The sequence below is a fragment of the Anthonomus grandis genome, chromosome 1 (genome assembly GCF_022605725.1).
Source record: "Anthonomus grandis grandis chromosome 1, icAntGran1.3, whole genome shotgun sequence".
In the NCBI taxonomy this organism is placed as follows: Eukaryota; Metazoa; Arthropoda; class Insecta; order Coleoptera; family Curculionidae; genus Anthonomus; species Anthonomus grandis.
In genome coordinates, this window is record NC_065546.1 from 35,535,031 (window position 1) to 35,558,420 (window position 23,390).

The window sequence follows — 23,390 nt, forward strand, 5'->3', positions numbered from 1 at the left end:
TAGTTCGTGTATTTTTTGTATAAAAAGGTTTCGAGTACTTCTTTTCTTTGAAGATTTACTAAAGGTATATCTTCATCGGATGATTCATTTTCACTTAGTTCATACACTATTTCGTCCGCATGTACTTCATCCATCTCTTCATAATCATCAGATTCACTTCAACTATCACTTAAGTCATTGTAATCATAGCTACTATCCTCATCACCTTGTTCGTATTGCTTAACAATCTCTTCGAGCTCCTTTTCACTTAAATATTTCAAATATTATAATTCTAAATATTGGTTCGACGACATATTTTTTTAGTACGCAAATAACATAATGGGTCGCGGGCGACCCCAACTACGAATTAGCACGAATAAGTCGATAAATATTTGTCGACCGCCCACGTCACTTTCCGCGATAATACTAATGTCCGAGTTTAAAAGGTAGGTGGTGGGGTAAGGCGCTTCAAGGTCTTGCGCGAATAAACGTTAAACATTATTCGATGGGGTCATGGGCGACCCCGTGTTGTCGTTTAAGGGTTAATAATAGAGTTTTTAGTGAAAGGAGATATTTTTTAAAAAGGAGTTTCGTTAAAGCACTTTGAGGTTTGAAACTGTGACGTGCGTTGAATATAAGGTTTTTAATAAAAGCTAAAAGTAAAAGGACTTCACGCCAAGAACACAAGTCGATGGAGTTTAATAAACTTAAACTATATGGGAAAAACTGCCTTGAAGAAGTAAATTGTGATTCCCAAAGCCATCCCACAACACTAAAAAGAAGAAGAAGAATTTGATTCGTCCAGGCAGTTGATGTTTTGCTTTTTACACCCAAGGAAAACCATAATTCCATAGTGCCTAAAATGCCTGGTAATTATGGAGAATAGTGGCTTTTGTCAAAACGAACGAAAAATTGTCGGGTTTGTTGCAAAATGGGTAGATTTGGACAAATTTTCATTAAAAGTGGCGGAAAACTACATTTTATCACGACGAGGGTGTTATCACGCACTAGGTCTCTCACAACGTGTGAAAATAAGGTTCTTAATGCAGTTTATTGAGCTCACACCAGGAACACAAGTTCATGGAGTTTAATAATCTCAAACTATATACAAACTGTTTTAACTGCCTGGAAGAATAAACTATGACCCATACTAGCTGTTGCATCAATGAAGAGCCTGCTGGGCAAGTGGATCCTCCAGAGATCAACGAAAGCACCTGGCATGAGACAGGCTAAAGCAAACATAGATGGGCCCTCTGCCTGTCTCACCAGACAACTAGTGCGCTTAAAAAAATGCGAAAAATTCGGCTAGTAATAGATCTTTTAACAGGACACTAGCATTTAAAAAGTAATCTCCCCACCATAGGTATTGCGGGCAACCCGGAATGCCGATGGTGTTGGGAAGAGGAAGAATAAACTACAGACCAAGTTTTTGGGGAGTGCCAAGCATTACGCGCGCTAGGTACAAATATCTGGGTAACACGTATCTCGTAATCAGTATCTTTGGTTTCTCCAAGGCTAATGGTCTCCGGTAACCCCGATTTCTTTTTCACAAAGAAAATGAACTTAATAAATCCAGTCAGTTGAAGCTTTGTTTTTTTCACCCAGCGTTTCCAAATTTGGTAAAATGTCACAAAAACTCTAAGGAGAGAATACATAACCTAAGAATATTCGGTATGATCTGTAGTATGCTTAGTTCAGTAAGTTACATGAAGAAAGTTAAATGTGAGTGCTTTTACTGTTATTGTGTGAGTATATATTGGAAAACTTAATATAGTAGAAATAAAAAAAACTTTACATTAACTTCCATTTATCCGATTATGACTTTTGAAATTGCAAATTTTATAGCTACAGTTGGGGTGGATGTCTGGAATGATGGATTATCTGTCATTTCCAGTACGTTATGGCGTTAAATGTCACATGGCCCTTAATTTAGAAACAGACGCGCTTAATTGCTCTGAAGGTGTAGAAACGCTTATGTTTTAGTGTAATTTTAAATATCTTTTAAAAATCTAATTTTACCAGGGCTAAGATAAGTTTTGTCTACAACATACTCTTGTAAGTCTAGTTTTGTAGTTTAGATTTGCTTGTTCGAATTTGCATGTTCTTGCAGGAATACCGACTACGACCGCACAGTATTTAGCTAGTAACGAAGACGTATCGCTAATAGACGTAGTCCAGCATTATAATATAAACGATCGCAAACAAATTTACGATATGACTAACGCGCTTATTTTGTCCGAGTCGCGTGCCGAACCATACCATTCGCATACCGAGCGACATTACATTATTAAATCCGCAACTTCCGAACCATTCAAAGAAGAAAAGAAGCCGAAGAAAGGATTCTTTGGCACTCTCAAAGGATTCGTCAGCAGATCTTCAGACTTTTCTGATTCAGACTCTGAAAAAACACCTAAGGAGAAAAAACCGAAGAAGGACAAGAAGAAAAAGTCCAAATCGTTAGATGAGACAGCATTGCCTCCCCAAGTTCCCGTGCGTCCTCCGAGAAAACCCAAACTGTCCACACCAACAGAAGATCGTAAATATGCCGACATACCGTTTATGGAAGCTGGACTTTATGATGAGCCTCCAGACTATGAACCTCCCGCGGTACCTAACAAAGAAAATGGACTTGATGCTGTCCTAGACAAATTACCTAGAGTACCTTCGCATCCCATTATGGTCGACCAAACCGAGAAACCAGTTTCATCCCCAACCAAAGACAAGAAATCAAGATCACTTTCCAGAGAAAAACTGCCGAAAGAAGATAAACCCAAAACTCCCAAAGCCAAAAAAGTGAAAACAATTATCGTCGACGAACAAATAACAAAAACCTTTAGTCCAGTCTCTGTGAATGAAGAGGAATTCACCATCGTCGTAGACCCAACCAGAAAAGAATCACCCAAAAAATCCAAAGAGATATACACCCTTAACATCGATCAAAGCGTCGATGAAATTGAAAAAGAAATCTTAGAAAAATCCCCTATCATTCCCGAAGAAAGCATTTTAAAACCTTTTGCACATCTCCAAGAAGCATCCCCCACAAGACCACCGCGCACGAAACAGATCTACGAAGAAATAGACGCACCAGTGCGATCTTATCCTCCAGAACATCTGGTTTCTGTGCCAGCCGCATACCAACCAGCAGGAGATATCAAAAAGGTTACTGTAGACGTTATAGAAAGTGAATCCGCTACATCACCTGAGCCCAAGCATATAACTGACAGTGAAAAATCCAAAAGAAAAGTTAAGCGCAAGCTGTTCGGCAAATTATCAAGATCCTCAAAGGACACTGAAGACTCAGACGATGACAGTCGTAGAGAAGTAATTGAAAAGCAAGATCGTGAAGATTCAAAAGAGAGAAGCGTAGAGCCGGATGATCAGAAAAAAGGCTTTTTAGGTCTATTTGCTAAGAAACCGAAGAAGGAGGAACCTCAAAAGAAACTAACCGAAGAAACTTTAAGAAACATGAAAGATTCAAGTGACTTTTTGAAATTCGAAGTGGACAACTATCATGATGCAAAAATAATTACTAAAGAAGCAGGAAAACAAGAACAACCAAAAGAGAAAACCAGAAGGCAAAAATCAAAAGACAGACGCTCAAAAAGTAAAGATCGTTCAAGAAGCCGAGACAGGTCTAAGAGTAGAGACCGTGACGGATTCTTCGGCTTGTTTAAAAAGAAGCGCTCTGACGAGAAACCTGAGCTATCTGATGAAGCTGTTGCCACTCTTAAAGCAACAGAATGTTTCTTGAACTATGAAGTCAACAAGTACTACGAAGGTAAACAAGATCCGAGAAAACCAATAAAAGAATCTAGCAGTTCTGAATCTGCACCTAGACCAGAAGTCAAACCACGCACTAAAAAACCAAAACCTACTGAAGAACCAACTGATAAAGCTGAAGTGAGAGAGACCATCATTACAGATGATTTACAAGGACGCAAAATAACCACGGTGACCCACGAAAAAGGAGATAAAATCGTAACAGTAAAAAAGGAGATGTATATAGTAGATCCCAAGCATATGCAAGAGCTAGATGAGGATTTAAGGGAAAAAATCAAAAAAGCTAAAATTGATGCCGCTAGCAGATCTGATAAGTCGGAACCATTCGTGAGAGAAAACTTCGCCGTTGAGACTAAAATAATTGACCGGATAATACCTGTTCAAAGTGAAAAAGAAACTATTATAGAGAGAGAGGTTACTCTGAAAGCGATCCCCTCTAAAATCGAAAGTCCTAGGGTACAAATCTCTGAATTGCATGCCAGTCCAGAGGTGGTGGTGAAACATGAAGATATTCGTCCCATTTTCAAAACTGAAATTGATGAAGAACCTGAAAAGACGACTATTAAAGAAGTTATCCTAGTTAAACCTATACTCCCTGATGATGTTATATACGACATGAATCATAGTGACGACTTCTTGAGAATGGAAGTGCTACATTACCATGACATTCGACCGAGTATTAAAAAAGAAAAAGAGGAACCTAAGGGTAAAAAAGAATCCAAAGGAATCTTTAGAATTTTTAAATCGCCTGAGAAGAAACGAGAAGGAAGTGTAGAAAAACATCCTGAAAAAACTAAGAAATCAAAGGAGTCTGCTCAAGGTGTACCGACAATAGCAAAAGGTCCTGAGAACAAGAAAAAAGGTGAAGTGGTTGAAAAACCGGCCGCGAAACCAAATATTTCTGAAGAAGTGATAAAAGATATGAAAGATACTGGAGGTTTCTTAAAACAGGAGGTTGAAGCTTATCATGATGTACGTCCTCTAGTATGTAAACTAGAAAAAGATGTAAAGCTTGAATCAGCTCATCAGAAGGAGCATAAGGAACCAAAAGGTCTATTGGGCTTCTTTAAGTCTCCTGTAAAGAAGGAGAAGGAAGGAAGCATAGAAAAAGAAATTTCTAAGTTAGCTCCTTCAGAAGAGACCATTGCTGTTATAACGAATACAACTCACTTCCTCAAAACTGAAGTCGATACTTACCATGACGTAAAACCTTTGGTACCGATATCACCTAAAGAACAACAACCAGTGACAGCAGTTTTTGAAAAAGATCATAAAGAATCAAAACCTGGGCTTGGTCTGTTTAAAAGTCTTGAGAAGAAGCATAAGGAGGACAGCACTGAAAAAGAATTACCAAAACCAGTTATATCTGAAGCAAGCATTGCGGATATGAAAAAAACAAACGAGTTCTTAGGTAAAGAAGTTCAGGTTCATCATGATGTACGCCCAATAGTAGACAAACCACAAAAGGAAGTAGTTCAACAAGAGCACAAGGAGTCAAAAGGTATATTAGGCTTCTTTAAGTCTCCTGATAAGAAAAAGAAAGAGCGAACCATAGAGAAAGAAGTTCCTAAGCCAGTTCCTTTACAAGAGACCATTACTGCTATGAGGCATACTAGTGACTTCCTCAAAAATGAAGTCGATATTTACCATGACGTAAGACCTTTAGTACAGACATTACCCAAAGACCAACAGCCTTTGGAGAAAGTAGTTTCTGAAAAAGAACATAAAGAACCAACGGGTTTGCTTGGCCTCTTCAAGAGTCCTGAGAGAAAGCGTAAAGAGGGTGGTGTTGAAAAAGAATTGCCAAACCCAGTTTTATCTGAAGGAGTCATGGCTGATATGGCAAAAACAAACGATTTTTTGGGAAAAGAAGTAGAGGTTCATCACGATGTACGCCCAATAGTTGAGAAACCGCAGAAAGATATGGAACCTGAAGCCATTTCACTAGAGCCCAAAGAATCAAAAGGTTTATTAACCTTCTTCAAATCTCCTGATAAGAAAAAGAAAGAAGGAAGCATAGAGAAAGATGTTCCTATGCCAGTTCCTTCAAAAGAAACCGTTACTGTCATGAGGAATACCACTGACTTCCTGAAAACTGAAGTAGATATGTATCATGATGTACGACCTTTGGTACAATTATTATCCAAAGAGCAACAGCCTTTAGAAGCAGTTCCTGTAAAAGAACATAAAGAGTCAAAGGGTTTGCTTGGTTTATTTAAGAGCCCTGAGAAGAAGCGCAAGGAGGGCAGTGTTGAAAAAGAATTGCCAAAACAAGCTTTATCCGAAGAAGTCATTGCTGATATGACAAAAACAAACGATTTCTTGGGAAAAGAAGTGGAGGTTCATCATGATGTACGCCCAATAGTAGAGAAACCCCAGAAAGAAATGGAACCTGAAGCCATTCCACCAGAGCCCAAGGAATCAAAAGGTATATTAAGCTTCTTCAAATCTCCTGATAGGAAAAAGAAGGAAGGAATCATAGAGAAAGAAGTTCCTATGCCAGTTCCTTCAAATGAAACCGTTACTGCCATGAGGAAGACCACTGAATTCCTGAAAACTGAAGTAGATATTTACCACGACGTGAGACCTTTAGTACCGATACCACCTAAAGAACAACACCCAGTGGAAGAAGTTTCTGAAAAAGGACATAAACAGTCAAAGGGTTTCCTTGGTTTGTTCAAAAGTCCTGAGAAGAAGCGTAAGGAGAGTAGTATTGAAAAAGAATTGCCAAAACCAGCTTTATCTCAAGAAACCATTGCTGATATGAATAAAACAAATGACTTCTTAGGAAAAGAAGTAGAAGTTCATCACGATGTACGCCCAATAGTAGGCAAACCACAAAAGGAAGTAGAACCTGAAGTAATTCACCAGGAGCATAAGGAGTCAAAAGGTATATTGGGTTTCTTTAAGTCTCCTGAAAAGAAAAAGAAAGAAGAAAGCATCGAAAAAGAGGTACCTAAACCAGTACTTTCAGCAGAGATCACTGTTGCTATGAAGAATACCACTGACTTTCTCAAAACCGAAGTCGATATTTACCATGACGTAAGACCTTTATTACCGGTATCACCTAAAGAACAACAATCAGTGGAAGCAGTCTCTGAAAAAGAACACAAGGAATCAAAGGGTTTGCTTGGTCTCTTCAAAAGTCCTGAAAAGAAACGTAGAGAAGGTAGTGCTGAAAAAGAATTGCCAAAACCAGTTTTATCTGAAAAAGTCATTGCTGATATGAAGAAAACAAGCAATTTCTTGAGAAAAGAAGTAGAGATTTATCACGATGTACGCCCTATAGTGGAGAAATCACCAAAAGAGATACAACCTGAAGCCATTTCATTAGAGCCCAAGGAATCAAAAGGTAAAATAAGCTTTTTGAAATCACCTGAGAAGAAAAAGAAAGAAGGAAGGATTGAGAAAAAGGTTCCTAGGCCAGTTCTGTCAGAAGAGACCATTACTGCCATGAGGAATACCACTGACTTCCTGATAACTGAAGTAGATATTTACCATGATGTACGACCTTTGGTACAGACATTACTCAAAGAGCAACAGCCTTTAGAAGCAGTTCGTGGAAAAGAATATAAAGAGTCAAAGGGTTTGCTTGGTTTCTTTAAGAGCCCTGAGAAAAAGCCTAAGGAGGGTAGTGTTGAGAAAGACTTACCACAGCAACCAGTTTTATCTGAAGAAACCATTTCTGATATGGCAAAATCAAACGATTTCTTAGGAAAAGAAGTAGAAGTTCATCATGATGTACGTCCAATAGTAGACAAACTACAGAAAGAAGTAGAACCTGAAGTAGTTCACCAGAAGGAGCACAAGGAGTCAAAAGGTATATTGGGCTTCTTTAAATCTCCTGAAAAGAAAAAGAGGGAGAAAAGCATAGAGAAAGAAGTTCCTAAGCTAGTACTTTCAGATGAGACCATTACTGCCATGAGGAATACGACTGACTTCCTGAAAACTGAAGTCGATATTTATCATGACGTAAGGCCTTTATTACCGATATCACCTAAAGAACAACAACCAGTCGAAGTAGTTTCTGAAAAAGAACACAAGGAATCAAAGGGTTGGCTTGGTCTCTTCAAGAGTCCTGAGAAGAAGCGTAAAGAAAGTAGTGTTGAAAAAGAATTGCCAAAATCAGTTTTATCTGAAGAAACCATTGCTGTTAGGAATAAAACAAATGACTTCTTAGGAAAAGAAATAGAAGTTCATCATGATGTACGTCCAATAGTAGACAAACGACAGAAGAAAGTAGAACCTGAAGAAATTCACCAGGAGTATAAGGAGTCGAAAGGTATATTGGGTTTCCTTAAGTCTCCTGAAAAGAAAGAGAAAGAGGGAAGCATTGAAAAAGAAGTTTCTAAACCAGTACTTTTAGCAGAGACCATTGCTGCCATGAAGAATACCACTGACTTCCTCAAAACTGAAGTCGATATTTACCATGACGTAAGACCTTTATTACCGCTATCACCTAAAGAACAACAACCAGTCGAAGCAGTTTCTGAAAAAGAACACAAGGAGTCAAAGGGTTGGCTTGGTCTCTTTAAAAGTCCCGAGAAGAAGCGTAAAGAGAGTAGTATTGAAAAAGAATTGCCAAAACCAGTTTTATCTAAAGAAGTCATTGCTGATATTACGAAAACAAACGATTTCTTAGGAAAAGAAGTACAGATTTATCACGATGTACGCCCAAGAGTGGCGAAACCGCCAAAAGAGATGGAACCTGAAGTAATTCCACCGGAGCACAAGGGATCAAAAGGTTTATTAAGCTTCTTTAAGTCTCCTGATAAGAAAAAGAAGGAAGGAAGTGTAGAGAAAGAAGTACCTAAGCCAGTTCTTTCAGCAGAGACTATTGCTGCCATGAAGAATACGACTGATTTCCTGAAAACTGAAGTCGATATTTACCATGACGTAAGACCTTTAGTACAGCTATCACCTACAGAACAACAACCAGTGGAGGCAGTTTTTGATAAAGAACATAAAGAATCAAAGGGTTTGCTTGCTCTCTTTAAGAGCCCTGAGAAGAAGCGTAAGGAGGGTAGTGTTGAAAAAGAACTACCACCACAACCTGTTTTATCTCAAGAAACCATTGATGATATAAATAAAACAAATGATTTCTTAGGAAAAGAAATCGAGGTTCATCATGATGTCCGTCCAATGGTAGACAAACCACAAAAGGAAGTAGAACCTGAACTAATTCACCAAGAGCACAAGGAGTCAAAAGGTATATTGGGCTTCTTTAAATCTCCTGAAAAGAAAAAGAAGGAAGGAAGCAAAGAGAAAGTAGTTCCTAAGCCAGTACCTTCAGAAGAAACCATTGCTGTCATGAAAAATACCACTGATTTCCTGAAAACTGAAGTCAATATTTATCATGACGTTAGACCTTTAGTACAGACATTACCCAAAGAGCAACAGCCAGTTTCTGAAAAAGAACATAAAGAGTCAAAGGGTTTCCTTGGTCTCTTCAAAAGTCCTGAAAAGAAGCGTAAGGAGGGTAGCGTGGAAAAAGAATTGCCAAAACCAGTTTTATCTGAAGAAGTCATTGCTAATATGACAAAAACAAATAACTTCTTAAGAAAAGAAGTAGAGGTTCATCATGATGTCCGTCCAATAGTAGATAAACCACAAAAGGAAGTAGAACCTGCAGTAGTTCACCAAAAGGAGTCAAAAGGTATATTGGGATTTTTTAAATCTCCTGATAAGAAAAAGAAGGAAGGAAGCATAGAGAAAGAAGTTCGTAAGCCAGTTCCTTCAGCAGAGACTATTGCTGCAATGAAGAATACAACTGACTTTCTGAAAACTGAAGTCGATATTTACCATGACGTAAGACCTTTAGTACAGATATCACCAAAAGAACAGCTCTCAGAAGCAGTTTCTGAAAAAGAGCACAAGGAATTAAAGGGTTTGCTTGGTTTGTTCAAGAGCCCTGAGAGGAAGTGGAAAGAGGGCAGCATTGAAAAAGAATTGCCAAAACCAGTTATATCTGAAAAAGCCATTGCTGATATGACCACAACAAACGAGTTCTTAGATAAAGAAGTAAAGGTTCATCATAATGTACGCCCAATAGTAGACAAACCACAGAAAGAGGTGGTACCTGAAGTAGTTCACCAGAAGGAATCAAAAGGCATATTAGGCTTCTTTAAGTCTCCTGAAAAGAAAAAGAAAGAAGGAAGCATAGAGAAGGAATTTCCTAAGCCAGTGACTTCAGCAGAGACCATTGCTGCCATGAAGAATACTACTGACTTTCTCAAAACTGAAGTCGATATCTACCATGACGTAAAACCTGTGATTCCGGTCTTACTAGTACCAAAAGCCCAAGAGCATGCAGTGGAAGCAGTTTCTAAAAAAGAGCATAAAGAGTCCAGAGGTATTCTTGGCATGTTTAAAAGCCCCGAAAGAAAAAAGAAGGAATATAATATTGAAAAAGAAGTTACTCTGCCGGTTCTCTCTGAACACGTTATAACGCAAATGAAAGATACCGATGGCTTTTTGAAAAAAGAAATAGAAGTGCATCATGACGTTTACCCCGTAGTCACCAAACAACCAAAGACATTAGATCCTGAACCAGTTCAGAAAGAATCAAAAGACCCATTAAGTTTCTTTAAATCTTCTGACAAGCCAAAAGAAGAAAATGTTGAAGTTGAACCTGAAGCAGTTACGCATATTATTTCTGAAGAAGCAGTAATGCTCATGCGAGACACAGATGGTTTCCTGAAAAAGGAAATTGAAGTGCATCATGACGTTTACCCAAAAGTCTCCACATTATCAAAAGATCACAAAGAATCCAAAGGTATATTGGGTTTCTTCAAATCTCCTGACAAGAAGAAAAAGGAAGTGAGTTTTGAAGATGTTGTTGCTAAAGCAGCTCCCTCAAATGAAGCAATTGTTGTTATGCAAAATACCACCGATTTCTTAAGAACTGAAGTTGATATCTACCATGACGTTTGGCCTTTGGTCCAAGTCTCCCCAGAGAAACTGGAGGAGTCCACCAAAGAAGCAGAACGGACATCACCGAAAGAAGCAGTTTCTGAAAAAGAGCATAAGGAGTCGAAAGGTATCCTTGGTCTCTTTAAAATCCCTGATAAGAAAAAAGAATGTAGCATTGTAAAGGATTTATCGCAACCAGTTTTATCTGAAGAAGCCATTGCTGAGATGAGTAATACCAACAATTTCCTGGAGAAGGAAGTGAAAGTGTATCATGATGTACGCAGCATAGCGGCCAGCAGTGCAGAAACATCTCATGAAATAGAACACAAAGAATCAAAACGTTTATTGGGCTTCTTCAAGTCCTCACATAAGAAAAATAAAGAAGCTACCAAACCAGACCTCTCAGAAGAAGCTGTTGCAACTATGGAGAACACCACTGACTTTTTAAAGAATGAGGTTGCTATTTTCCATGATGTTCGTCCAATTATAGAAACCCAACCAGCTAAAGTCAACAAAATATTAATAAAAGAAGTAGAAATCCATAACGTTCAAAAAGAAACAAAGTCCCCAGAGCGAAAAAAGAAACACGGAAGCCTTGAACGAGATGCCAAACCAATCGTTTTATCAGAAGAAGTGCTTGCTAACATGACAACTACTACAAACTTTTTAACTGAAGAAGTCAACAAATATCATGACGTACGTCCAATAGTTCAAAGAACTTCTGAAGAGGAACAACCAGATACAGTTCAAAAGCATGGAAAAGAATCAAGAGGACTCTTTGGCTCTTTCTTTAAATCGTCTGACAAAGATAAAAAGAAGAAGGAGAAGAGCGTTGAAAAAGATGTCGAAGATGCTTCTAAGAAGGACGAAGAAGTGTTTTATGATGCCAAAAGTGAAATCATCGAAGAACCCAAAGGGAAAAAGGAATCCAAAGGTCTATTAAGCAGATTCAAGAAGCAAAGCGACAGTCAGGATGTCACTTCCAAGAGCCTCTTAGGGAAATTCAGACGAACTCCAGACCGTAGTAGCATGGAGAAAGACATAAGGAATCAACTCTCCGAGGAAACCATAGCAGATATGCTTAACAGTGATCATTTTATTAAAATGGAAGTTGAAAAATTCCACGATGTCAGACCCGAACGTCAGAGTATTGCCCCTGTGGAAACTCAAGCAGAAGAAGCTCTAGATAAAAAAGACAGCAAAGGAATATTCAAAATGTTTAAGAAAAAAAGGAAAACCCTCGATAAAGAAGATGAAGCAACTAAGGTGGCGCTAACCAAAGAACAAACCTCCACCTTTTACGATGAACCAGAGAAACTGGCCGAAGGGGAAACTACTGCGATATTTTACACAGATGAAAAAATACCTGAAACCACCAATTTCCTTAACAACGAATTAGACAAATACGAGGATGGATCTTTGTATAAGCCACCTACATTATCGGAAGAAGCTTTACGCGAAATGGTGACAACTAGTGAGTTTTTGCGTGAAGAAGTGGCCAGGTTTCATGACGTCAAATTAGATTTAAAACCCTCGTCCGAGCAAACAGAAAAACCTCAAAAATCAAACAAAATCTTTGGACTATTTGGCAAAAGATCATCTCCAGGGGGTGAACAGAAAAAGCAAAAAGAACCAGAAATGATTGTGGTAAGCCAGGATGATAACAAAGGTTTCCTTCAAGGTGAAATTGACCGTTATCACGACGCGCGTCCTGTAAAAGATCAGAAAATTGAGGAGCATGGTGGTCCCTTTGAAGATCAGTCAAAGAAGACTAAACCAATCGATGAAGGCATTAAAGATGAGCTGCCACAATCAGTTTTTGAAGAAAAAGAGACTATATTAGCAGAAAACTTGCAAGGGACAAAAACCACCACTGTAACGGAACAAATAGTGCCTCACGGTGACAAAACGGTGAGGATAACGAAAGAGATATTTGTGGTCAATCCACACGTCATGGATCATATCGCAGACTTGGACGAGGACATCAAAAAGAAAATCCTGCAAGCAAAAGCTGACGCCGATAGTCTAGACAGGGACACTTCCCAACCTTTTATCAGAGAAACGTATAGTGTTCACACTAAGGTCATAGACAGAGTAATTCCAGTCTCTCCTGATACTGAAACGATCACAGAAACTGAAATTATTTACGAAGACATTCCTTCAACAATTGTTCAAGATACATACACCCTCAAGTACAATCCAGTAGAAGCAAGACATCACACAACAGATTTCTTGAAGAAAGAAATTGAAAACTTCCAGGATGTGAGGCCCATGGTAGACAAGGAACCAACATCAACAGAAAAAGCAAAACGTTCAAAAAAGAGTCCTTTCAAATTATTCGAACGTAAACAGAAATCAGAAGAACTGCCAAATGATGATGACAAAGAAAACCTTAAAGCCAAAGAGCGCAAAGAAAAAAGAGAAAAGAGGCGCAGCGGAGGTTTCCTGAGCATGTTCCACAAGTCCTCTCAAGAGGCCCCGGACATAACTGCCATAACTTACAGTCCTGAAGCAGTAAAAACTTTGCAAGACACCACCAACTTTTTGAAGAACGAACTGATTAACTATGAAGATTCCAAGCATGTACCAGTAACTGATCTGGATGATGATCCCGACGTAGAACACACCAAATCAGGACTATTTAGTATTTTCAGCAAGAAGCATGATAGTCCTAAGATCACCAAGAAACTATTCAAGAAGCATAGGAGGGAAAAGTCACAAGAATCAAGTGATGTCAGTGGTAAAACTTATCAGAAACTAGACGATCTTGATGAGGCATTGGGTAAAGGGATTAAAGACCTCCAGAAAGACATTGAAGAGGAAAATGCAATATTAGAGAAAGATATTAGTGCTGAATTAGACATTCTTTCTAATGATGTTGAAAGTAAATCAAAGGAGAAGAAAGTCATGTTTAGCGAAGAACTGGAAGCCAGTGATAAGGAGAGTGGTGAACTCTATGCTCTCTCGAAAGAAAAATCGTCAAGTTTCATTAATGACATTTTACAAAGCTTCGACTCCAAGTTGGAACACGTCAAAGAAGAAATCGATACTACCGCCAAAGATAAACAATTAATTGTAGACAAAGTGAATGAAAAATATAAAGAAACTGAAGATCTGAGCAGGGAAATGGCCAAGCACACATTTCCCTCCCATGTTCAAGAAGTAGAAAAAAAACTCACTGATACTGAAAGCAACTTTAAAGACTCAGTGAAACAAGGGAAGCAAAAAGTCCAAGAGGCCATTCAAGAAGTAAAAGACAGCAGCACAAAGCCCTCGGTATACTTGGACACAGTTAAAAGAGATGCAATGAACACAATAACTGACGCCCAGGAGGATGTTGCTGAAGCTGAAAAAAAAAGAGCAAGTTTCTTTGAAAAATTGGGAGATAAATTTACAAGTAAAACTAAACAAGTCAAAGATGACGCGCTCCAGATAACTTCTGAAATTGAAGAGTCAACAAGTGATGGTAAGCAATCGATTAAAGATCTTACTGAAGAAGTGGATGAAGGATTAAAAGATGGTGCCAAGAAGACCAAAAAGAGAACTGGCAGTTTTCTGGGTAAACTAGGTGACAAAATAACTGGAAAAGCAAAAGATGCGCAAAAGAAAACCAAAGAAGTGACTGAGGAGGGAATTAAAAGAGCAGACAGTGAAGTGAAAGTAGCATCTGATATTGTTAAAGGTAAATCAGAGTTGGCTAAAGAGGAACTTGATTCAGAAGTTAAATCTTGGGAAGATGATGTTCAAGTGGCTCCTTCAGAGCTTTTAAGTGCTCTTAGTGATGATTTGTTAAAAGAGAAACAGGAAGCAAATCTAACTGCTTCTATCCAAGAAGTAAAACAGGGACTAGACCAGATTAAAGACCAAGCAAGCAAAACTGCAGATGATCAATTTAATGATATCAAGGGCTTACTTGTGGATACAGAGAAATCAGCTAAAGAAGATTTAAGCAGGATGCAAATCGAGTTAGCAGATGATCTGGAGACAGTAAAAACTCACTTAAAAAGCACTGCAGAACAGCTCCGAGAAGACGTTAACCAAAAGGCGGCAGAAGTAAAAGATGCAAAAGATTTCCTAGAGAGCGAAAGGGGCTCCCTGGACAAGGAATTTGATGACTCCAAGCAGCAAATGAAACAGGCATTAAAAGATTCAACGCAAAGTGGTAAAAAATTAGTGGACGAAGTTGGAGAAAAAATTGAATATGCTGCAAAAGAAACTGCTTCTAAGGTGGAAGAGGGAAGTGAGCAAGCATTAGAGTTCTTTGGAAAATTAGAAGACAAATTGGCAGAAAAAACTAAGCAAATTAAAGATGGTACGGAAGCGTTATCTTCTGAAGTTAAGGAGTCAGTGGATCAAAAGCCTACTCAGGGTAAACAGGCTGCTCGAGACATTTCTAAAGATATTAAGACTTCGTTGGAAGAAACAAATGAAAAACTTAAAGATACTACAGAGGAAATTAAAGAAGATTTAGCAGAAGCCTCAGGACAAGCGAAAGAGGCTATAAAAAAATCAAAAAAGAAGTCAGCTGGGTTCTTGGGTAAACTTGGTGACAAAATATCAGGTAAAGCAAAAGACGTCAATAAAAAGGCCAAGGGCATGGCTGAAGATGTCAAGGGCGAAATCAAAAGAGCAGATAGTGAGACCAAAGAAGCATCTCAAAAAATCATGAAATCTACTGACCAAACATTATCAAACATTAAAGATACTGTAACAGAAGCATCAGTGAAAGCAAAGGATCAGGTTCAAGAAAAAACAGATGAAGCAATTTCATCAATGCAAGACCTAGAAAAATCTGTAGAGAGCAAGACAGTCAAAGCTCAGAATATTCTTCATTCAGAAATAGGAGGTTTTAAAGGCAACGCTGCTAAGTCTTGGGCAGAAGTGAAAGCTGATGCAACAGATGTAAAAATAGCTGCTTCAGGACTTTTAAGTGGTTTTGAAGATAAACTGTCCAAAGATGAACAGGAAGCAGAAGCAGTTGTAACTTCTTCTATCCAAGAAACAAAAGAGGAACTACTTCAGATGAAAGATCAAGCAAGCAAAACCGCAGATGATCAAATTAAAGATATCAAAGATTTATTAGTGAATGCACAGAAGTCAGCCAATGAAGACGCAAGCAGGATCCAAACTACGTTAGCAGATGATGTACAGACAGTAAAAACTCAGTTACAAAGTACTACTGATCAGCTTTATAAAGATGTTAAGCAAAAGGCTGCAAAAGTAAAAGATGCAAAAGATTTCCTGGAGACTGAACGTGGCTCCTTAAAAAAGGAACTTGATGACTCCAGGAAGGAAATTAAACAGGCATTAAAAGACTCAGATCAAACTGGTAAAGATTTAGTAGAAAAGGTTGAAGAAGATATTGAATATTTAGCAAAACAAACCTCTTCTAAGGTTGAAGAGGCAAGTGAGCAATCATCAGGTTTCTTTGGAAAATTAGGGGACAAATTGGTAGGAAAAACTAAGCAGATTAAACGTGGTGCAGAAGAGTTATCTTCTGAAGTTAAGGAGTCATTGGATGAAAAAGCTAATCAGGGTAAAGAGGCTGCAACAGAGGTTTGTAAAGATATAGAGGCTTCGGCGGAAGAAACAGGTGAAAAACTTAAAGATTTTACAGAGGAACTTGAGGAAAATTTTGCAGAAGCCTCAGGTCAAACCAGAGACACTATAAAAAAAGCAAAAAAGAAATCAGGTAGCTTTTTAGGTAAAATTGGCGACAAAATATCGGCAAAAACAAAAGACCTGAATAAAAAGGCCAAGGGCGTGGCTGAGGGTGTCAAGGATGAGGTCAAAAGAGCAGGTAGTGAGACTAAAGAAACAACTGAGGAAATAATGAAATTAACTGATAAAGAATTATCACACGTTAAAGATACTGTAGCAGAAACATCAGTTAAAACAAAAGATCGGGTTCAAGAGAAAACAGATGAAGCCATTTCATTAATGCAAGAACTAGAAACATCTGTTGAGAGCAAGACAGTCAAAGCGCATGACAAACTTCATTCAAAAGTAGAAGGTATTAAAGGTGATGCTGCTAAGTCTTGGGAAGGAGTGAAAGCTGATGCAACAGATGTTAAAGTTGCCGCTTCGGGGATTTTAAGTGGTCTTAACGAGAAACTGTCAAAAGAAGAACAGGAAGCAGAAGCAGCTGCAACCGCTTCTATTCAAGAAACAAAAGAGGAACTACTTCAGATAAAAGATCAACCAAGCAAAACTGCAGCTGATCAAATTAAAGATATCAAAGATTTATTAGTGAATGCACAGAAGTCAGCAAAAGACGACGCAAGCAGGATCCAAGCCACGTTAGCAGTAAAAACTCACTTACAAGGTTCTACTGATGAGCTTCAAAAAGACTTTAACCAAAATGCTCCAGAAGTAAAAGATGCATTTTCAAAAGATTTCCTGGAGAGTGAGAGGGGCTCCTTGGAAAAGGAACTTGATGACTCCAAGCAGGAAATTAAACAGGCATTGAAAGATTCAGCGGATACTGGCAAAGAATTAGTAGTCAAAGTTGAAGAAGATATTGACCATGCCATTAAAGAAACTACTTCTAATGTAGAAGAGGCAAGTGAGCAAGCATCAGGGTTCTTTGGAAAATTAGGAGATAAATTGGCAGGAAAAACTAAGCAAATGAAAGATAGTGCAGAAGAGTTCTCTTTTGAAGTTAAGGAGTCATTGGATAAAAAAGCTGATCAGGGTAAACAGGCTGCTACAGACCTTTCTAAAGATGTAATAACTTCATTAGAAGAAACAGGTAAAAAGTTGCAAGATGCAACAGATGAAGCTTCAGGTCGGTCACGAGACGCTATAAAAAAAGCGAAAAAGAAGTCAGGTGGGTTCTTGGGTAAAATTGGTGACAAAATAACGGGAAAGACAAAAGACGTCAATAAAAAGGTCAAGGGCGTGACTGAGGATGTCAAAGGTGACGTCAAGAGAGCAGGTAGTGAGACTAAAGAAATATCTCAGGAAATCATGAAATCTACTGACAAAAAAAAATCAGATATTAAAGATACTGTAACAGAAGCATTACTGAAGGCAGAGGATGAGGTTCAAGAGAAAACAGAAAAAGCTATTTCATCAATGCAAAAATTCGAAAAATCTGTTGAGAGCAAGACAGTTAAAGTCCATGACAAACTTCATTCAGAAGTAGAAGATCTTAAAGGTGATGCTGCTAAGTCTTGGGAAGGAGTGAAAGCTAATGCAACAGATCTTAAAATTGTTGCTTCAGGGCTTTTAAATGATCTTAATGAGAAACTGTCAAAAGAAGAACAGGACGCAGAAGCAGCTGCATCCGCTTCTATTCACGAAACAAAAAAGGGACTAATCGAGATAAAAGACCAAGTGAGCAAAACTGCAGATGAGCAAATAAAAGATATTAAAGATTCTCTAGTGGATGCAGAGAAGTCTGCAAAAGAAGACGCAAGCAGGATCCAAGCCACGTTAGCAGATGATATGAAGACAGTAAAAACTCACTTACAAAGTTCTGCTGATCAGATTCAAAAAGATTTTAATCAAAAGGCTGTTGAAGTTAAAGATGCAAAAGATTTTCTGGAGCGTGAGAAGGGATCTTTGGAAAATGAACTTGATGACTCCAAGCAGGAAATTAAACAGGTATTGAAAGATTCAACGGATGCTGGCAAGGCATTAGTAGTCAAAGTTGGAGAAGATATTGACCATGCTGCAAAAGAAACTGCTTCTAAGGTAGAAGAGGCAGGTGAGCAATCGTCAGGATTCTTTGGAAAATTAGGAGACAAATTGGCAGGAAAAACTAAGCAAATCAAAGATAGTGCAGAAGAGTTATCTTCTGAAGTTAAGGAGACATTAGATAAAAGTACTGATCAGGGTAAACAGACTGTTACAGACATTTCTAAAGATATAAAGATTTCGGTGGAAGAAACAGGTAAAAAACTTAAAGGTACTACAGAGGAAATTAAAGAAGATTTAAGAGAAGCTTCAGGTGAAACCAAAGAAGCTATAATTAAAGCGAAAAAGAAGTCAGGTGGGTTCTTGGGTAAAATTGGTGACAAAATAACAGGAAAAGCAAAAGACGTTAATAAAAAGGCCAAGGGCGTGGCTGAGGATGTCAAAAGAGCAGGCAGTGAGACCAAAGAAGCATCTGCTAAAACTACAAAATCTACTGAAGAAAATCTGTCAGAAGCGAAAGGTAAATTAAGTAAAGCGTCACATGAGGCTGTAGTGTCTGTGAAGCAATTAGAAAAATCAGTGGATGATCAAACAGAGAAAGTGATATCAGAGGTTCAAGATTTTAGTGAATCAATTTCTAAAGCTTGGGATGGTTTCAAAGTAGAGGTAGCTGCTAAAGAGCCAAATATTTCAACAAGCCTTGAAGATGTCAAACAAAGTACTAATGACAAAATGAATGGCATAATCGATTTTGTAAAAGATGGTCAAGAGGTCGTCAAGGACAAATCCACAGAAATAAAGAGAGATGTTAAAGGTGCTACTGGGTCAACAGCTCTTCATGGTACAATATCACAGGTTCAACAAGACAACCAACTAGATTTCTTAGAAAGAGAAAGGAGATTACTGGAAAAGGAACTTGAAGATTCTAAAAAAGATATCGAAATGGCTTTTGCAACTGAAGCAGATGATCTTATGAGAACATCCCAACAAACACTATCAGAGGCAGCAAAAGAAGCTGACAAAAAAACCACAAGTTTCTTTGATAAGTTAGGTGACACAATTTCCGATAAAACCACAGAAGCAAAGGCTGAGCTTGATGGAGTAGTTGCTGAGGTCGCAGACAGTTTGGACCAATCAGAGACAGAAACCAAAAAAGCTGCGATTAATGTTCAAGGAGAAATAGCAGATGCAGCATCAGAAGCAGAACAGGTCGCTAAAAAAGCTAAGAAGAAAACAAGTAGCTTTTTGGGTAAGCTCGGAGGAAAAATATCAGGAAAGACAAAAGATATTGAAAGCAAAAGCAAAGAGGCCATTGAAAAGACCAAAACTGAACTGAAAAGAGCGTCAAGTGAAGCAAAGGAAGAACCTGCAAATGTGATAAAGGCTATGGAGCAAAAAATGAAGGACGATTTAAGAAAATTAGAAAAAGAAGCTAAACCTAGTCTAACTGTAGTAAAAACAGGAGCTGATTACATTGGTAAAGCTAAAGAGGTTGAAAAATCTGTCGATGATTTATTTTCTAAGGGCCACGAAGAAATAAGTGATGATTTACTAAAATTGAAAGCTAGCTTTGAGGAAACAGCCAGACATGCTGCAAAATCTATTGATGACTCAGAACAGGCCTTAAAAGTGAGAGCAACTAAGCAGGTTTCTTCAGCTGAAGAGGCTCTTGGAGAACTCATGGCCACACAATCTGTAGATGAGATTTTAGGATCTCTTGAGCAACCAAGTGTGGAGATAATTTCGCAAAAGTCTGTTATGGAGGTGCAGGAGGAAGATCTTGAACGAACCAAAGAAAAAGCAAAATCTACTTCCAAAAGTATAGAAATTAAGGAGGACTTAAAGAAAGGAGAAAACAAAACTGGTAGTAACTTGTTTGGAAAATTAGGAGGGAAGTTGTCACGGAAATCGAAGGACACAGAGAAAAAGTCAGAAAAAAGGGCAGCTAGTGAAGCAAGGGAGGTGTCTGAACAAGAGGAAGCTGCAAATATCCAACATGAATTTAACGAATCAATAATTCAACTACAAGACAAGATCAATGAATCTTTTGACGGTGAAAAAGGCTCATCTGAAACAAAATCAGAAGGTCTTCTTAGCAAGATAGGCAAATTAGGAAAATCGAAAGATTCACGAAAATCTCCTGAAGCAGACACTATTTCTGAAATAGGAGAACAAATAAACAGGGATATTGAACCTACCATGGCAGAAATACAAACTCACGGATCAAAGACCAGTAAACCTACAAGGAAAATTCTGAAAGAAACATCTGGAATATCTGTGGAAAAACTGTCATGCGGTGATCCTACCCTATTGTATGACCCTACTGATAAACATCTAAGAGCAACCGCAACGCCAATAGGACAAATCAAACAAAGCACCACGGAATTTTTGGAGGCTGAAGGCAGTAGCACCACCCCGTTCAGCCAAATCCCTCGTACAGTGAGTGACTATGGCTCACAAATGAAAGATTCACAGACAGGTAGAGGAAGCATATCAGAAGCCAACTTGGATCTATCAAATCTAGCATCAGATATAGAAAAAGAAACAATTTTTGAAAGTTCTGCTTATATGTCATCACCTGTTTTACCAAGAAGAACAGTTTCCCAAAAGCACTCTAAAGGAGACCGTCCGGATATAATTGAAATTAAGAATGTCACTGAATACGATATAGGAGATGTTACCAAATATACTGTGGTCGAACCAGAAGAGACAACTAAGAAAGCTCTGTTCCATATAGAGTCTGAAGATGATGACTCCTTATGGTCAAGTACCAAAAAAGAGTTGCAAAGGTCAAAGTCAAACGTCCTTGAATCTTTAACAGAAATGGATGTGGATAATCTTATATCGGACTTAACGAAAAACTTGGGGGAGGCAATATCCAGTCCAACTGTCATCATTAAGATGAAGGAGGACGTAGAAAAGCTGAAAGAGCACGTCAGAGAGTCTGAAGCCGATGTCGAAATGATCGATAAGAAACTGCGCGACTTGGACAAAGCGTTAGATAATTTAGAAAAAACCGAACAAAAAGAACATAAACTCAAAAGAGTCGAGAGAAAGTTCGAGCGAATGGCCTCGGAACTCCTCGAGGAGGAGTCCAAAGAGGCCCAATTGAAACAAATGACCAGTCCGGAAGTTGAGGAAAAACGCGAATCGGAATTTCAAAAACTAGTATCGCAAATCAGCGTCGAAGAAGTGTCCGACTTCCAAAGGGAGTACAGTCATCTATGGGACGAGACGACATTTTCTAAGAGTGAAGAGTGGAGTACGAAAACTCCGGATAGTCAGGCGGATGCCCAAGAGCTCCCTAAAGGTAGATTTTTGATTAAAATACAATCAAACAAAGCTGGGATATTTTAATTATTTATGGGATTTCTGGGCTATGTAGTAGTTTTATACCAAACTAATTTTGAAGATCGGTGTTTTTATATGTTTAGTCAGTGATTTGTTGTCAATTTTTAATGTCAGATGTCAAACGTCACAGAATAAAATTACGCTGACGTAACCTCATAAAACTGTCTTATAGCGGTGTGGCCATAAAGCTAAATAACGACTTAACCAGTGGCGATTTTCTGCCTAGAAATTCAAAAAAGTCAGTAACAGTTTTCAAGGCATTTTAATATAATTTTCATAAATTGGGGAAAAAAATCAAATCTTTGAGATATTCGATTTTTTCGTTTTCTATTAGACCTTTGGCGTGATTTATTTCTCCTTCATTGTTTTAACTCGGTTTGCTCCTTAAAAATATATTTTTTTCTCTCTTAGAGATATTTTCTATTTTACTCAAGACATTCGACGTAATTTTTTATCTTTTCCATTCATTCGACTTTAATTTTTTATTTTATTCCAGGCGTTTGACGCAATTCTTTAAATTTGACGATAATTTAAATTTATTTACATCTTAAAAGTCATTTTTTCTTCAGGATTTTGATTCCTCAATTTTAAAGTCTTCCATGAATTGGAAAAAAACATATATAGGAATTCAATTTTGCAACGTAATTGCCACTGTTTTTTATCCATTTGACTTACTTTATATCTCAAAAGTAATTTTTATTGTAGCATTATTCTCTTCTGGGCATTTAAAGTCTTCCATAAATTAGAAAAACACAGATATCTTTAAGGAATCCACTTTTTCTTCTTATTCCAGGCATTCAACGTAATTTTGTAGGAATTTCCATGTACTTCATTATATATTTGACTTACTTTTGAGTCTTATAAGTACCTACTTATTGCCATTCTGAATACGGATCTTTTCCCTTATATATAAGTGACGCATTTGTTCTCTTTCCAGAAATTTTTTGGACCTTTGGAAATATTTATTCAACATTTTGGATACGTAATCAGCCTCGCTTCTAAATGACTGCGATGATCTTTTGGTTAGAACGAACGTATTAAAAATGGATTCTGGGGTCTTTGGAAGTACGTAATTAATTAACGTAACTCTTTCAATTTGCAAGATTTTTTACTAAAAAAATAACAATGATTTGTAGGTAATGTGAATTTGGAAAGACATAGATATCATTTAGGCCTTCGACTTTTCATTCTTATTCGTTATTCAATCCATTTGACGTTCTCCTTTCTATCTTTAATGCATTTGATCTTAAAAAAATACAAATTTTTTTGGCACTTCATTTTTCTCTTTATTTGTCGTAAAAGTCATTTTTATTGCAGCCTTTTTAAATCTTCCATTAATTGAAAAAAGAAATTTAAGGCATTTTTTTAATTCAATTTTATTCCAGTTTTTAATTTTTTTTCCAAGAATTCCTTCGTAATTGAAAAAAATATAACAGAAAAAATCAAGTCTTCAAGGAATCCGTTTTTACGCTTTTATTCTAGGCATTGGGCGTAATTTTTTCTCCTTTCCGTGGTTTTGACTGAATTTACCTCCTAAAACTCATTTCTTCCAGACTCCATTATTTTTTATTTTCTTCCAGGTATTTGACGTAATATTTTACTTTTCCATCAATTTGACATAATTACTGTCTTTAAAGTCATTTTTATTCCAGGCATTCAATGCTTTCCATGAATTGAAAAAGAAAATAAAAATCCTTTAAGGCATTCAATTTTTCGTTTTATTCGCT

General features: G+C 37.7%; 1 protein-coding gene across 1 annotated transcript in view; it reads left to right on the forward strand.

The window, feature by feature from the left end:
• Positions 1-23,390, forward strand: part of LOC126745301 (titin-like) — a 123,738-nt gene that overhangs the window by 76,320 nt on the left and 24,028 nt on the right. Inside the window, exon 23 of the mRNA XM_050453076.1 lies at positions 2,090-21,622. Within this exon, the coding sequence (XP_050309033.1) occupies positions 2,090-21,622 (19,533 nt within the window). The remainder of the gene's footprint in view (positions 1-2,089; positions 21,623-23,390) is intronic.